This window comes from Phocoena sinus, chromosome 4, assembly GCF_008692025.1.
Source record: "Phocoena sinus isolate mPhoSin1 chromosome 4, mPhoSin1.pri, whole genome shotgun sequence".
Lineage (NCBI taxonomy): Eukaryota > Metazoa > Chordata > Mammalia > Artiodactyla > Phocoenidae > Phocoena > Phocoena sinus.
This window is the reverse complement of record NC_045766.1, coordinates 89,206,971-89,225,174: the sequence shown is the minus strand read 5'-3', so window position 1 is coordinate 89,225,174 and position 18,204 is coordinate 89,206,971. Positions and strand designations below refer to the sequence as shown.

Sequence of the window (18,204 nt, the reverse complement as noted above, 5' to 3'; positions counted from 1 at the left end):
TAGAAGAAAGCATAGTGGGGAATAGTAGGAGAGAGAAAGGAAGAGAAAACAGGGATATTTCAATGCTATTTACACAGAGGTAGAATTAAAACCATCCAGGATGTATTTCTTTACAGATAAGTGGTAACAGATATTATGTAGTCACTAAATTCTTCCTAGGCTTAATTTTTCATCTAATGGACCTGAATATGTTGATTTTTTTTAAGGTACCTTCCTCCTCTGTTAGTCATGCATGCACGTGTGCAAGTGAGGACCTCTGAGCTCTTTTCAGTAGCCTACTTATTGACATTATATGTTGTTCCTTTATACATCACTGATTTCTCAAGCAGAAAACTGAGATTAAAATTAAGATGAAAATAATTTTCCATAGAATCTAGAAGGAAAGTGTGATCTATATTAGAAGATGAAAGATCCCAGTGGTTAGAGGAAATACATTTTGTAAAGTAATCCATTGTGCAGTTTGAATTGCATATTAAATAAATGATTTATTTCTTATCTATCAGGTTAAGAGTAAACCAAAGAAAAAGAAAAAGACCAAGAATAAAAAGGTAAGAGGCTATATTAGTGTTATAATAGAGGAATGTCTGATTATGAACACTTAGGTTTAATACATTGTTTTACTATTAGTTAGAACTTAAAATTAGTCCAAGTAGACATGTAGCACAAATGACTTATAAATGTTCATAGCTTATTGAATATATGATTATAGAGAAGTCTATGTATGTTAGATTCTGAAAATGATTTAAACTTACAGTATGCCCTACTTTACTTCCCTAAATCATAATATATACATTTAAATACATAAGTAGAGAAACTGAATTAGTCACTTGGAAATTTTACTAATTTCTGTGTACAACTCTCATTTTAAAAAATGCCTACTCTTTTTTTTTTTCATCTTTATTGGAGTATAATTGCTTTACAATGGTGTGTTAGTTTCTGCTTTATAACAAAGTGAATCAGTTATACATATACATATATTCCCATATCTCTTCCCTCTTGCATCTCCCTCCCTCCCACCCTCCCTATTCCACCCCTGTAGGTGGTCACAAAGCACCGAGCTGATCTCCCTGTGCTATGCGGCTGCTTCCCACTAGCTATCTATTTTACGTTTGGTAGTGTATATATGTCCATGCCACTCTCTCACTTTGTCACAGCTTACCCTTCCCCCTCCCCATATCCTCAAGTCCATTCTCTAGTAGGTCTGTGTCTTTATTCCTGTCTTACCCCTAGGTTCTTCATGACATTTTTTTTTCTGAAATTCCATATATATGTGTTAGCATATGGTATTTGTCTTTGTCTTTCTGACTTACTTCACTCTGTGTGACAGACTGTAGGTCCATCCACCTCATTACAAATAGCTCAATTTCGTTTCTTTTTATGGCTGAGTAATATTCCATTGTATATATGTGCCACATCTTCTTTATCCATTCATCCAATGATGGACACTTAGGTTGCCTACTCTGTTTTAAACACAGCTTCTTTTCATATTTTTACAGATAAGTTCAGAAGCATTTTTCAAAACCTAAGAAATCTTGATTTTCTCCTTTGTGTCTAAGACTCTTCCAACAATGCAGTAATGTACAAAAATGATACAAATCCAAGAAGCTTCTTTATGCCTCTTCCTGTTATTTGAGAGTTGTAAAATGAACAAGTTATGATCTGTAGCGCAGTTTTAGCAAGAAGTCTCTTAATAGCTTGAAAAATTACAAGAGAAAGTCAAGAGTATTTTTTTATTGGCTTAATTCTTTAAAGTTATTACTTTATTATTTTAGAGCAGTTTTTTTGGTTTAGAGCAAAATTATGGGGAAGATACAGAGATTTCCCATATACCTCCTGCCCCCACACATGCACAGCCTCTTCAACCAACATTCCCCAGCAGAGTGGTACATTGGTTACAATTGAGGGACCTAAATTGATATATCATAATTATCCAAAGTCCATACTTTACATTTTGGTTCACTCTTGTTGTTGTACATTCCTATGGATTTGGACTCAAGATAATTTTTTTATTAAGCATATAGCTAACTGCTATGCTATGTAAACTTTACTGTGAAAAATGTTATTTTCTGGCTTGAAACATATATTTAAAGTCTAGATTATATTATAAACTGAGAATATTTGCCCAACTACAATCTGATAAGTTCATGTTATTAGTCATTTGGAAGTATACACAAACTTTAGTCATAAATGAAATTTTACACAAATGAAAGTAAATTTACAAAATACTTACTGAGGTACAGAACAAAATAAAGATTATTTTATACTCTGATCAGTAAAATATCAATAAATTTTCATATTTATCAAAAGTTATTTTGAAAATTAATTTTTTAAAATAAATTTTGTTTTTAAAAGACATGAGTACGAATATTTTTTCTTACTTTTAGACCATTCATATATAATAAAACACAACCTGATTCATTAGTTTAGCTGCTATTTTTTATTTTTGCCAAAGCATTGGTAAGTCCCAGGTCTAATACTGCATAAGGCTGACCAAGTAAATCTACAGCTATTAGACCACAAATCTAAGCTCCAAGTGTTACATGTGTCTCTTCCTTACTTCCAAAAGATTAAAATATGTTAATACTTGGATTCTCAATTTTAGCTAAATGGAAAGCCCCACTTCTATGTCAAATTGAAATTAAACAGGGAATAAACATAAGCAGAAATAATGTAAATGCTACTTAAAATTTATACACTAGTAATATTAAAAATTTCTTATTAAAGTCAGCAACTATCTAGGAATTTTTTGTTTTCTTTAAACATCCTAAGTTTACTTCCAATTTATTTTATTAAAAAAATTGAGATACTTTGAAAACAAACTAATTTTATCAAGATAAAATTTCAGCATCAGAAGAGAGATCTTGTATCTTATATCTTTTATCGACATTTGAAGTATAAACCTAAAAAGTGCTTAAAATTTTTCATATGACTATTTCGTATACAATAGTCCTCCTAGTCATATACTCAATTACTGTTATAGAAGCAAATAATTGTCTAGTATAATGTAAGCAACCAATTATAAAAAGCTGAGTCAATCAAATTCTCTTATCAAGAGTTCTCCTCACGAAAACTTCTAGCATATAGAAGTTTGTGTTATACAGAGTGACTATAAAGTCCTTATGTGTGAAATTATGTCCTCTCTTAATTATTTGATTTTCAGCATGTCTACCTAATAATAGTTGAGGTCCTAAAAACACCTATCAGGGATTCTCTGGATGAAGATGACGAAAAAGTAAAATTTGTGTAGCAACTAGAGGGGACAATAAGATAACTTCTGCCTCTTCTAACTAGTATGTATAGAGGTATAAATAACTCTTTTGAGAGTTCATTAGTTCTTTCTTCCCAATTCCATTCCCTACTCAGAGGGACTGAGGGTTAGGAATAGAAAAGGAAGGTAAAGCAGATAGCAGAAGTATAGAATGCTTTGTGATTGAAGCCTTGGGGAAAAAAGAAATATGGCAGGAAATAAATCAGGCTTTTCAAAGTGGATGTCACCTGTAAAGGGAAGTTGCTGAGATGCATGTAAGACAGGCATGAAGTTGTCCTGGAAAGAGCTTAAAAGGAGTTTTAGAAATACAGGTATCTCACGCTTTTCGAAATTCACTTTACGCCACTTCGTTTTTTATGAAAGACCTGCATTAGTATCTGTTTGTGCTAACCAAAAGAAATCTGAAGAGGATTTTTGCTTATACAAAAAAAAGGTACAGACTAACCTCATTTTATTGCACTTTGCTTTATTGCACTTTGCAGATACTGTATTTTTTACAAATTGAAGGTTTGTGGCAACCCTGCATCAAGCAAGTCTATTGGCACCATTTTCCCAACAGCATTGACTCACTTTGTGTTTCTGTGTTGCATTTTGGTAATTCTCACATTTCAAACTTTTTCATTATTATTATTCTATTATGGTGATCTGTGATCAGTGATCTTTTTTTTTAGGTATAGTTGATTTACAATATTATATTAGTTTTGAGTATACAATGTAGTGATTCAAAATTTTTATTGATTATACTCCATTCAAAGTTATTATAAAATATTGGCTATATTCCCTCTGCTGTACAATATATCCTCTTAGTTTATTTATTTTATACATAGTATACCCCTATAATGTCCCTCCCCACTTCCCTCTCCCCATTGGTAACCGCTAGTTTGTCTTCTATATCTTTGAGTCTGTTTCTGTTTTGTTATATTTATTCATTTGTTTTATTTTTTAGATTCCAAATATAAGTGATACCATATAGCATTTGTCTTTCTCTGTCTGACTTATTTCACTAATCATAATACTCTCTAGGTCCATCCATGTTGTTGCAAATGGTAAAATTTCATTCTTTTTTATGGCTGAGTAGTATTCCATTGTGTATATATACCATATTTTCTTTACCCATTCATCTGTTGATGGACGCTTAGGTTGCTTCCATATCTTGGCTAGCATAAATAATGCTTATGAACATTGTGGTGCATGTATCTTTTCAAATTAGTGTTTTTATTTTCTTTGGCTGTACACTCAGGAGTGGAATTGCTGGATCATGTGGTAGTTGTATTTTTGGTTTCTTGAGGAACCTCCGTACTGTTTTCCATAGTGGCTGCACCAATTTCCATTCCTACCAAAGGTGTACAGTGTTCCTTTTCTCCACATCCTTGCTGACATTTGTTATTTGTGGTCTTTTTGATTATAGCCATTTTGACACATGTGAGGTGATATCTCATTGTGGTTTTTTTTTTTTGTTTTTTTTTGCGGTACGCGGACCTCTCACTGTTGTGGCCTCTCCCGTTGCAGAGCACAGGCTCCGGACGTGCAGGCTTAGTGGCCATGGCTCACGGGCCCAGCCGCTCCACGACATGTGGGATCTTCCCAGACCAGGTCACAAACCCATGTCCCCTGCATCGGCAGGTGGACTCTCAACCACTGCGCCACCAGGGAAGCCCCTCATTGTGGTTTTGATTTGCATTTCTCTGATGATTTGCAATGTTGAGCATCTTTTCATGTGCCTGTTGGCCATCTATATGTCTTCTGAAGAAAAGTGTCTATTCAGGTCTTCTGTTCATTATTTAATCAGGGGTTGTTTGGGTTTATTTTTTTTTAATATTGAATTGTATGAGCTGTCTGTTTTGGATATTAAACTGGTTTTGGTCATATCATTTGCAAATATTTTCTCCCATTCAGTAGGTTATCTTTTCATTTTGTTGATGGTTTCCTTTGCTGTGCAAAAGCTTTTAAATTTAATTAGGTCCCATTTGTTAATTTTTGCTTTTCTTCCCTTTGCCTTAGGAGACAGATCCAAAAAATATATTGCTACAATTTTTGTCAAAGATGCTCTGCCTATGTGTTTTTCTAGGGGTTTTATAGTTTCTGGTCCTAAATTTAATTCTTTAATCCATTTTGAATTTATTTTTGTATATGGCATGAGAAAATGTTCTAATTTCAGTCTTTTACATGTAGTTGTTCAGCTGTTCCAGCACTACTTATTGAAGAGAATGTCTTTTCCCCATTGCATATTCTTGCCTCCTTTGTCATAGATTACTTGACCATAAGGGTGTGGGTTTATTCCTGGGTGGCTCTCTATTCTATTCCTTTGATCCATGTGTCTGTTTCTGTGCCAGTACGATACTGTTTTGATTACTGTAGCTTTGTAGTACAGTCTGAAGTCAGGGAGCATGATACCTCCAGCAATGTTTTTCTTTCTCAGGATTGCTTTGGCTATTCAGGGTCTTTGAATTTTCATACAAATTTTAGAATTATTTGTTTTAGTTCTGTGAAAAATGCCATTGGTATTTTGATAGGGATTGCATTGAATCTGTGAATTGCTTTGGGTAGTATGGTCATTTTAACAATATTAATTCTTCCAATCTGTGAACATGGTATATCTACCCATCACTTTGTGTTATCTTCAATTTCTTTCATCAGTATCTTTAGTTTTCCAAGTACAGGCCTTTTACCTCCATGTATTTATTCCTAGGTATTTCATTCTTTTTGATGCAATGGTAAATGGGATTGTTTTCTCAATTTCTCTCTCTGATATTTGTTAGTGTAGAGAAATGCAACAGATTTCTGTATATTAATTCTGTATCCTGTGACTTTACTGAATTCATTGATGAGCTCTAGTAGTTTTCTAGTGGTGTTTTTAGGGTTTTCTATGTATAATATCATGTCATCTGCAAACAGGAACAGTTTTACTACCTCCCTTCCAATTTGGATTATTTTTCTTTCTTTTTCTTGTCTGTGGCTAGGACTTCCAAAACTGTGTTGAATAGAACTAGCAAGAGTGGGCATCATTGTCTTGTTCCTGATGCTTTCAGCTTTTCACCATTGAGTATGATGTTAGCTGTGGACTTATCATATATGGCCTTTATTTTGTTGAGGTATATTCCCTCTGTACCTATTTTGTGGAGAAATTTTATCATAAATGGATGTTGAGTTTTGTCAAAAGCTTTCTCTACATCTATTGGGATGATCATATGATTTTTATTCTTCAGTTTATTAATGTGGTATATCACATTAATTGATTTGTGGATAGTGAACCATCTTTGCATCCCTGAGATAAATCCCACTTGAAGTGATCAGTGATCTTTGGTATTACTATTGTAATTTTTATATTTTGGGTTGCCACAAACCATGCCCATTACAAGATGGCCACCTTAAAAGATAAATGTGTGTATTCTGACTGCTCCACCGACCAGCTGTTCCCTCATCTCTCTCCCTCTCCTTGGGTTTTCTTATTCCCTGAGATGCAACAATATTGAAAAAGATCAATTAATAACCCTACAAAGGCCTCTAAGTGTTCAAATGAAGGGAAGAGTTGCAGGTCTCTCACTTTGAATCAAGAGCTAGAAATGATTAACCTTAGAGAGGAAGTTATGTTGAAAGCTGGGATAGGCCAAAAGCTAGGCCTGTTGTGCCAAACAGCCAAGTTGTGAATGCAAAGGAAAAGTTCTTGAAGTAAATTAAAGAGCTACTCCAGTGAACACAGGAATGGTAAGGAAGTGAAACGGCCTTATTGCTGATAAGGAGAAAATTTCAGTATTCTGGATAGAAGATTAAACCAGCCACAACATTGCCTTCAACCAAAGCCTAATCTAGAAAAAGGCCATAACTCTCTTCAATTCTGTAAAGGCTGAGAGAGGTGAGGAAGCTGCAGAAGAAACGTTTGAAGCCAGCAGAGGTTGGTTCATGATGTTTAAGGAAAGAAGCTATCTCCATAACTTCAGAGTACAAGGTGAAGCAACAAGCACTGATGCAGAAGCTGCAGCAAGTTATCCAGAAGATCTAGCTAAGATAATTAATGAAGGTGACTATACTAAACAACAGATTTTTCAATGTAGACAAAACAACCTTCTATTGGAAGAAGATGCCATCTAGGGCTTTCATAGATGAAGAGGAGAAGTAATACCTGGCTTCAAAACTCCAACACACAGGCTGACTCTCTTGTTAGGGAATAATGCAGCTAGTGATTTTAAGTTGAAGCCAGTGCTCATTTGCCATTCTGAAAATCCTAGGGTCCTTAAGAATTATGCTAAATCAAATCTGTCTGTACTCCCGAAATGGAACAACAATGCCTGGATGACAGCACATCTGTTTACAACATGATTTACTAAATATATTAAGCCTACTGTTGAGACCTACTGCTCAGAAAGAAAGATTTCTGGATGTCGGTTCAAGATGGTGGACCACAAGCACGTGTGCTCACTCCCTCTTTCAAGAACACCAGAATTACAACTAACTGCTGAACGATCATTGACAGGAAGAACTAGAACTCACCAAAAAAGATACCCCACATCCAAAGACAAAGGAGAAGCTGCAATGAGACAGTAGGAAGGGTGCAATCACAATAAAATCAAATCACATAACCACTGGGTAGGTGACTCACAAACTGGAGAACAATTATACCACAGAAGTCCACCCACTGGAATGAAGGTTCCGAGCGCCACGTCAGGCTTCCCAACCTGGGGGTCTGGCAATGGGAGGAGGAATTTGCAGAGAACCAGACTTTGAAGGCTAGCGGGATTTGACTGCAGGATTTTGACAGGACTAGGGGAAACAGAGACTCCACTCTTGGAGGGCACACACAAAGTAGTGCATGCATAAGGACCCAGGGGGCAGGAGCAGTGACCCCATAGGAGGCTGAACCAGACCTACCTGCTGTTGGAGGGACTCCTGCAGAGGCAGGGGATGGCTGTGGCTCACCACAGAGACAAGAACACTGGCAGAAGAAGTTCTGGAAAGTACTCCTTGGCGTGAGCCCTCCTGGAGTCCACCATTAGCCCCACCAAAGAGCCTGTAGCCTCCAGTGCTGCGTTGCCTCAGGCCAAACAACCAACAGGGAGGGAATTCAGCCCCACCCAGCAGCAGACAGGCAGATTAAAGTTTTACTGAGCTCAGCCCACCACAGCAACACCCAGCTCTACCCACCACCAATCCCTCCCATCAGGAAGCTTGCACAAGCCTCTTAGATAGCCACATCCACCAGAGGGCAGACAGCAGAAGCAAGAAGAACTACAATCCTGCATCCTGTGGGACAAAAACCACATTGACAGAAAGACAGACAAAATGAAAAGGCAGAGGACTATGTACCAGATGAAGGAACAAGATAAAACCCCAGAAAAACAATTAAATGAAATGGAGATAGGCAACCTGCCAGAAAAAGAATTCACAATAATGATAGTGAAGATGATCGAGGAACTCGGAAAAAGAATGGAGGCAAAAATTGAGAAGATGCAAGAAATATTTAACAAAGACCTACAAGAATTAACAAAAATATACCTAGAAGAATTAAAGAACAAACAGACATGAACAATATAATAACTGAAATCAAAAAAATACACTAGAACGAATCAGTAGCAGAATAACGGAGGCAGAAGAACAGATAAGTGACCTAGAAGACAGAATGGAGGAATTCACTGCCACAGAAGAGAATAAAGAAAAATAAATGAAAAGAAATGAAGACAGCCTAAGAGACCTCTGGGACAACATTAAACCCATCAACATTTGCATTATAGGGGTCCCAGAAGGAGAAGAGAGAGAGAAAGGACCTGAGAAAATATTTGAAGAGATTATTGTCAAAAACTTCCCTAACATGGGAAACAAAATAGCCACCCAAGTCCAGGAAACGCAGAGAGTCCCAGGCAGGATAAACCCAAGGAGAAACATGCTGAGACACATAGTAATCAGATTGACAAAAATTAAAGACAAAGAAAAATTATTAAAGGCAACAAGGGAAAAACGACAAATAACATACAAGGGAACTCCCATAAGGTTAACAGCTGATTTCTCAGCAGAAACTACAAGCCAGAAGGGAATGGCACGATATATTTAATGTGATGAAAGGGAAGAAGCTGCAACCAAGATTACTCTGTTCAGCAGGGATCTCATTTAGATTTGACAGAGAAATCAACAGCTTCACAGACAAGCAAAAGCTAAGAGAATTCAGCACCACCAAACCAGCTCTACAACAAATGCTAAAGGAACTTCTCTAAGTGGGAGACACAAGAGAAGAAAAAGACCTACAAAAACAAACCCAAAACAATTAGGAAAGTGGTAATAGGAACATGCATATAGATAATTACCTTAAGCTTGAATGGATTAAATGCTCCAACCAAAAGACACAGGCTCGCTGAATGGATACAAAAACAAGACCCATATATGTGCTGTCTACAAGAGACCCACTTCAGACCTAGGACACATACAGACTGAAGGTGAGGGGATGGAAAAAGATATTCCATGCAAATGGAAATCAAAAGAAAGCTGGAGTAGCAATACTTGAATCAGATAAAATAGACTTTAAAATAAAGAATGTTATAAGAGACAAAGAAGGAAGGACACTACATAATGATCAAGGGATCAATCCAAGAAGAATATATAAGAATTATAAATATATATGCACCCAACATTGGAGCACCTCAATACATAAGGCAAATACTAACAGCTATAAAAGGGGAAATCAACAGTAACACAATAATAGTGGGGGACTTTAACACCTCACACCAATGGACAGATCATCCAGACAGAAAAATAACAAGGAAACACAAGCTTTAAATGATACAATAGACCAGATAGATTTAATTGATATTTATAGGACATTCCATCCAAAAATAGCAGATTACGCTTTCTTCACAAGTGCACATGAACATACTCCAGGATAGATCACATTTTGGGTAACAAATCAAGCCTTGGTAAATTTAAGAAAATTGAAATCATATCAAAGCATCTTTTCTGACCACAACACTATGAGATTAGAAATAAATTACAGGTAGAAAAGCACAAGCACATGAAGGCTAAACAATCCGTTAATAAATAACCAAGAGATCACTGAAGAAATCAAGGAGGAAATTCAAAAATACCTAAAAACAAATGACAATGAAAATACGATGGCCCAAAACCTCTGGGATAAAGCAAAAGCACTTCTAAGAGGGAAGTTTATAGCAATACAGTTCTACCTCAAGAAACAAGAAAAATCTCAAGTAAACAACCTAACCTTACACCTAAAGCAATTAGAGAAAGAAGAACCAAACAATCCCAAAGTTAGCAGAAGGAAAGAAATCGTAAAGATCATATCAGAAATAAATGAAAAAGAAATGATGGAAATGATAGCAAAGATCAAAACTAAAAGCTGCTTCTTTGAGAAGATAAACACAATTGATAAGCCATTAGCTAGACTCATCAAGAAAAAAAGGAAGACTTAAATAAACAGAATTAGAAATGAAAAAGGAGAAGTAACAATGGACACTGCAGAAATACAAAGCATCATGAGAGAATACTACAAGCAACTATATGCCACAAAAATGGACAACCTGGAAGAAATGGACAAATTCTTAGAAAAGCACAACCTTCCGAGACTGAACCAGGAAGAAATACAAAATATAAACAGACCAATCACAAGCACTGAAATTGAAACTGTGATTAAAAATCTTCCAACAAACAAAAGCCCAGGACCAAATGGCTTCACAGGCCAATTCTATCAAACATTTAGAGAAGAGCTAACACCTGTCCTTCTCAAACTCTTGCAAAATATAGCAGAGGGAGGAACACTCCCAAACTCATTCTATGAGGCCACCATCACCCTGATACCAAACCAGATAAAGATGTCACAAAGAAAGAAAACTACAGGCCAATATCACTGATGAACACAGACACAAAAATCCTCAACAAAATACGAGCAAACAGAGACCAGCAGCTCATTAAAAGTTTCATACACCATAATCAAGTGGGGTTTATCCCAGGAAAGCAAGAATTCTCAATATTCTCAAATCAATCAATGTGATACACCATATTAACAAATTGAAGGATAAAAACCATATGATCATCTCAAGAGATGTAGAAAAAGCTTTTGACAAAATTTAACATCCACTTATGATAAAAACCCTGCAGAAAGTAGGCATAAAGGGAACTTACCTCAACATAATAAAGGCCATATATGACAAACCCACAGCCAACATCACAGCCAACCCATAGCCACAGTTCTCAATGGTGAAAAACTGAAACCATTTCCACTAAAATCAGGAACAAGACAAGGTTGCCACTCTCACCAGTATTATTCAACATAGTTTTGGAAATTTTAGCCACAGCAATCGGAGATAAAAAATAAAAGGAAGCCAAATCGGAAAAGAAGAAGTAAAGTTGTCACTATTTGCAGATGACATGATACTATACGTACAGAATCCTAAAGATGTCACCAGAAAACTGTTAATCAATGAATTTGGTAACGTAGCAGGATACAAAATTAATGCACAGAAATCTCTTGTACTCCTATACGCTAATGATGAAAAATCTGAAAGAGAAATTAAGGAAACACTCCCGTTTACCATTGCAACAAAAAGAATAAAATACCTAGGAATAAACCTACCTAAGGAGACAAAAGAACTGTATGCAGAAAACTATAAGACACTGATGAAAGAAATTAAAGATGTTACCAACAGATGGAGAGATACACCATATTCTTGGATTAGAAGAATCAACATTGTGAAAATGACTATACTACCCAAAGCAATCTACAGATTCAATGCACTCCCTATCAATCACCCAGTGGCATTTTTCACAGAACTAGAACAAAAAAATCTTAAAATTTGTATGGAAACACAAAACACCCGAAATAGCCAAAGCAATCTTAAGAAAGAAAAATGGAACTGGAGGAATCAGGCTCCCTGACTTCAGACTATACTACAAAGCTATAGTAATCAAGACAGTATGGTACTGACACAAAAACAGAAATATAGATCAATGGAACAGGATAGAAAGCCCAGAGATAAACCCACACACATATGGTCACCTTATCTTTGATAAAGGAGGCAAGAATATACAATGGAGAAAAGACAGCCTCTTCAATAAGTGGTGCTGGGAAAACTGGACAGCTACATGTAAAAGAATGAAATTAGAACACTTCCTAACACTATACACAAAAATAAACTCAAAATGGATTAAAGACCTAAATGTAAGGCCAGAGACTATAAAACTCTTAGAGGAAAACATAGGCAGAACACTGTATGACATAAATCACAGCAAGATCCTTTTTTGACCCACCTCCTAGAGAAATGGAAATTAAAATAAACAAATGGGACCTAATAAAACTTAGCTTTTGCACAGCAATGGAAACCATAAACAGGATAACCCTCAGAATGGGAGAAAATATTTGCCAATGAATCCAGAGACAAAGGATTAATCTCTTAAATATATAAACAGCTCACGTAGCTCAATATTAAAAAAAAAAAATCCAAAAATGGTCAGAGGACCTAAATAGACATTTCTCCAAAGAAGACCTACAGATGGTCAAGAAGCACATGAAAAGCTGCTCAACATCAATAGTTATTAGAGAAATGCAAATCAAAACTACAATGAGGTATCACCTCACACCAGTTATAATGGGCATCATCAGAAAATCTACAAACAACAAATGCTGGAGAGGGTGTGGAGAAAAGGGAACCCTCTTGCACTGTTGGTGGGAATGTAAATTGATGCAGCCACTATGGAGAACAGTATGGAGGTTCCTTAAAAAACTAAAAATGGAATTACCATATAACCCAGCAATCCCACTACTGGGCATATACCCTGAGAAAACCATAATTCAGAAAGACACATGCACCCCAGTGTTCATTGCAGCACTATTTACAATAGCCAGGACATGGAAGCAACCTGAATGCCCATCGACAGATGAATGGATAAAGAAGATGTGGTACATATATACAATGGAATATTACTCAGCCATAAAAAGGAACAAAGTTGGGTCATTTGTAGAGATGTGGATGGACCTAGAGAGTGTTATACAGAGTGAAGTAAGTCAAAAAGAGAAAAACAAATATTGTATATTAGGGCATATATGTGGAATCTAGAAAGGTGGTGCAGATGAACCGTTTTGCAAGGCAGAAATAGAGACACAAATGTAGAGAACAAACGTATGGATACCTGAAGGGGGAAAGTAGGCAGTGGGTGGTGGTGAGATGAATTGGGAGATTGGGATTGACATATATACACTAATACATATAAAATAGATAACTAATAAGAACCTACTGTATAAAAAATAAATAAAATAAATTCAAAAAATAAAATAAAACAAAATAAAAGACAAAGATTTCTTTCAAAATATTACTGCTCATTGACAATGTACCTGGTCACTGAGGAACTCTGATGGAAATGTACAGTGAGATTAATGTTGTTTTCATGCCTGCTAACACAGCATCTGTTCTGCCGCCTGTGGATGAAGGAGTCACTTGGACTTTCTAGTCTTATTATTTAAGAAATACATTTTGTGAGGCTGCAGTTACCATAGGTAGTGAGTCCACTGATGGATTTGGGCAAAGTCAATTGAAAACATTCTGGAAAGGATTCACCTTTCTAGATGCCATTAAAAATATTCATAATTCATGGGAAGAGGTCAAAATATCAACATTAACAGGAGTTTGGAAGAAGTTGATTCCAGCCCTAATGGATGAAACTGAAAGATTTAAGATTTCAGTAGAGGAAATAATTGCAGATGTGAAAATAGCAAGAGAACTGGAAATAGAAGTGGAGCCTGAAGATGTGACTGAATTGCTGCAATCTCATGATAAAACTTTAATGGATAAGGAGCTGCTTCTTATAGATGAGCAAAGAAAGTAGTTTCTTGAGATGGAATCTACTCCTGGTGACAGTGCTGTAACAACTGTTGAAATGACAACAAAGGATTAAAATATGACAGAAACTTAGTTGGTAAAGCAGGGGCAGGGTTTGAGAGAATTGACTCCAATTTTGAAAGAAGTTCTACTGTGGGTAAAATGCTGTCAAACAGAGAAATCATTCATAAAAGGAAGAGGCAATTAATGCGACAAACTTCACTGTTGTCGTATTTTAAGAAATTGCCACAGCCATTGCAACTTTCAGCAACCATCACCCTGATTAGTCAGCAGCCATCAACATCAAGGCAAGACCATGTACCAAAGAAAAGACTACAGTTTGCTGAGGGCTTAGATGACGGTTAGCATTTTTTAGCAATAAAGTATTTTTAAATTAAGGTGTACACATTTTTTAAGACATAAGGCTATATTGCACACTTAATAGCCTGCAATGTAGTATAAACATATATGAACTGGGAAACCAAAAAATTCATGTGACTTGCTTTATTGCAATATTCACCTTATTGGGGTTGTCTGGAACTGAACCTTCATTACCTCTAAGGTATGCCTGTAGTTGCGTCTTCACTTTATGCCATTTCAGTTTATGAAAGGTTCCAAAGGAATGCTCTACTTTGGGATAGTGGGGGAACCTATACTTAATTATACTAGATATGTTCATTATGAACAATCAAAGGTCTTTTCAACTTAGTTATTCAAGTACACTAGAACCAAGGCAGGAGTTGATAATTCTAAATTGTAAAATCAAATTGGCACTGGACATTGAACAGACAATGAAATGCAAAAATCTTCTTAGTATACAGACAATAAAACAAATTAGTAAGTATATCATGGAATCTGTGGGGAAAGAGGCCTGAAGTTTCTTGTAAACAAGGTGGTAGTAGAAATTAATACTGTAATTTATATGACAGTAATTGATACTCAATAGAAAGGTGATATATGAGTAATTAATACTCTTTAGTATGTTAACTGTCATTGATATTACCTTTATTTAATAGGTTGCCTTTATAGTTTTATTTTTAATGAAAATAAAATATAGGGCTGTTTAATATTTCCTCCTAATTCTGATCTCCCTAACACTTTTTCCCTATAAGATTCTTAATATATCAATCTGCTTTCTCTTTACGTGTAGACTTTCAAGAACTCTTGTAATTAGTATTGGATTCTGTAAATGAAAATCACATACACAATTGCAATATCTGTCCCAAGATATTGCAATAGATACAAACTCTGCCACAACACTCACTTCCAATATCTGAATCAGTGATTTTCAAGTTGTGTTTCATGACTCAGTGGTAGATTATAAAATCAATTTGGTGTGTCACAACTATCATTTTAAAAAAAGAAACTGAATTAGTATGAATAAAAAAAATTTCAGAGTTCATCACTCATTGTCTTAGTTCGGGCTGCTATAGCAAACTACCATAAAATGGGTGGCAAAAACAACATTTCTCACAGTTCTGGAGGCTGGGAAATTCAAGATCAAGGTGCCAGCAGATTCAGTGTCTGGTGAAGGCTGTCTTCTTAATTTGCAGACAGCTACCTTTTCATTGTATCATCACACGTTGGAGAAAGTGATCAAGCATGCACGAGCAAGCAAGCTAGCTCTCTGGTCTCTTCTCATAAGGGTGCTAATCCCATCATGAGGACTCCACATCCTCTAAACCTAATTACCTCCCAATGGCCATACCTCCAGTTACCATCACACTGGGGGTTAGGGTTTCAACCTAAGAATTTTGGAGGCACACAAACATGCAGTCCATAACACACATAATATGAGTAAGGTTTATTTCATGGGACTTATATTTCAGTTTTATGCTTATGTATAAAAATATATATGTAAGTACATTTGAGTTATAACGTAAATTATATTTCTTATTTTGGTTGTGGTCAAAAAGCTTGAGAAATGCTGACCTAAATGCAGTTAGGTCACTGTGCTGTATCAACATAGTTGATACATAATACTAATTCTTGATGTTATTTTTCAGAATAAGGAATCTAAAGAAGAGCAAGTGTAAGTATTAGTTTATTTAATTTTTAAATGTGTCTTAGTACTGTCAAAGTGTGCTTTGCCAGAATGACACAGCCTTGCTTTAGAACGTGTTCTCACTAAGAGAAGAATAGACAGTTTTTTTGTCTTAATAAGTTGTCAGGTTTTTTTAACTGAAATTGACAAAAAGTTAAATTATCATTTATTTTGGAAGAATAGAATCTCTTGCCATTTTCCTATCAATGTATGGCTACTCAAGAGTCATCCAATGCTAACTGCTTTCTTCAAGGACTAAATTTGGTTCCAGTATAAAATCCTTTAAAATATAGTCTAGATTGTAGTTAGCCAAATATAGACTAAGTTAAACTTAACCTTAAAGGCAGATTATTGTTTGTCCCAGTGACCCCTTTTATAAAAGAGTTTGGTTTGGTTTGGTTTGTTTAATTAACCTGAAATGTTTGTTTGGTTTTTTTTAACCCCAGTTGTTAACGGTGAATTTTGAACCTTTACTAGAAACCTTTTAATGTCTAAAGAACATTGAGAGCTATATTCTACAACCATATGATTAATGACAGTGTAGTAGAGGAAGGAAGTGGGGGAGACATTCCATAAAGAGATCATTATACCCACCAAAGAGTTGTTAACTGAAAATTAGTTACTTTAGAGAACTCTCTGTGAGGACATAATTAAGATAACTTTAAAATGGTAACAAGAACATATTTTGGTAACTTTAAAGCCATCGATTTTAGTTGATATTTTCTCATTGATTAATGGACATGATCCACTCGGTAAGTTAATAGTTCATCATCCAAGATGGGTTTTCACTTTCTTTGTCAACAAGTTGAGCCACTAATGCAATAGGTTTTTTTGTTTGTTTGTTTGTTTTTGCGGTACGCGGGCCTATCACTGTTGTGGCCTCTCCTGTTGCGGAGCACAGGCTCCGGACACGCAGGCTCAGTGGGCATGGCTCACGGGCCCAGCCGCTCCATGGCATGTGGGATCTTCCCAGACCGGGGCACAAACCTGTGTCCCCTGAATCAGCAGGCGGACTCTCAACCACTGCGCCACCAGGGAAGCCTTTTTTTTTTTTTCTATAGAGCAGCTTATTAGTTATCCATTTTATACATATTAGTGTATTTATGTCAATCCCAATCTCCCAATTCATCCCACCACCCCTCCCACCACTTTCCCCCCTTGGTGTCCATACATTTGTTCTCTGCATCTGTGTCTCAATTTCTGCCCTGCAAACCGGTTCATCTGTACCATTTTTCTACGTTCCACATATATGTGTTTATACATGATATTTGTTTTTCTAACTTACTTCACTCTGTATGACAGTCTCTAGGTCCATCCACATCTCTACAAATGATCCAATTTCATTCCTTTTTTATGGCTAAGTAATATTCCATTGTGTATATGTACCACATCTTCTTTATTCATTCATCTGTCAATGGGCATTTAGGTTGCTTCCATATCCTGGCTATTGTAAATAGTGCTGCAATGAACATTGGGGTGCATGTGTCTTTTTTTTTTTTTTTTTTTTAAATTAATTCATTTATTTATTTATATTTTTGGCTGTGTAGGGTCTTCGTTTCTGTGCGAGGGCTTTCTCCAGTTGCGGCGAGCGGGGGCCACTCCTCATCGCCGTGCACGGGCCTCTCACTGTCGTGGCCTCTCTTGCCGCGGAGCACAGGCTCCAGACACACAGGCTCAGTAGTTGTGGCTCACGGGCCCAGTCGCTCCGTGGCATGTGGGATCCTCCCAGACCAGGGCTCGAACCCGTGTCCCCTGCACCGGCAGGCAGACTCTCAACCACTGCGCCACCAGGGAAGCCCGCATGTGTCTTTTTGAATTATGGTTTTATCTGGGTGTATGCCTAGTAGTGGGATTGCTGGGTCATATGGTAATTCTATTTCTGGTTTTTTAAGGAACCTCCATATTGTTCTCCATAGTGGCTGTATCAATTTACATTCCCACCAACAGTGCAAGAGGGCTCCCTTTTCTCTACAACCCTCCAGCATTTGTTGTTTGTAGATTTTCTGATGATGCCCATTCTAACTGGTGTGAGGTGATAACCTCATTGTAGTTTTGATTTGCACTTCTCTAATAATTAGTGATGT

At 36.3% G+C, this 18,204-nt stretch overlaps 1 protein-coding gene across 7 annotated transcripts in view; it reads left to right on the top strand.

Annotated features, from left to right (window-relative positions):
- The window catches only part of DZIP3 (DAZ interacting zinc finger protein 3), a 119,264-nt gene that overhangs the window by 65,358 nt on the left and 35,702 nt on the right, over positions 1–18,204 (top strand). For all 7 annotated transcript variants that reach the window (XR_004349735.1, XM_032631006.1, XM_032631010.1 and 4 more), the window contains 2 exons: positions 504–548; positions 16,083–16,108. Coding sequence is in view for 6 of the 7 variants with exons in the window: in XM_032631006.1 (XP_032486897.1) it covers positions 504–548; positions 16,083–16,108 (71 nt within the window). In the remaining variant the exon portion in view is untranslated. The remainder of the gene's footprint in view (positions 1–503; positions 549–16,082; positions 16,109–18,204) is intronic.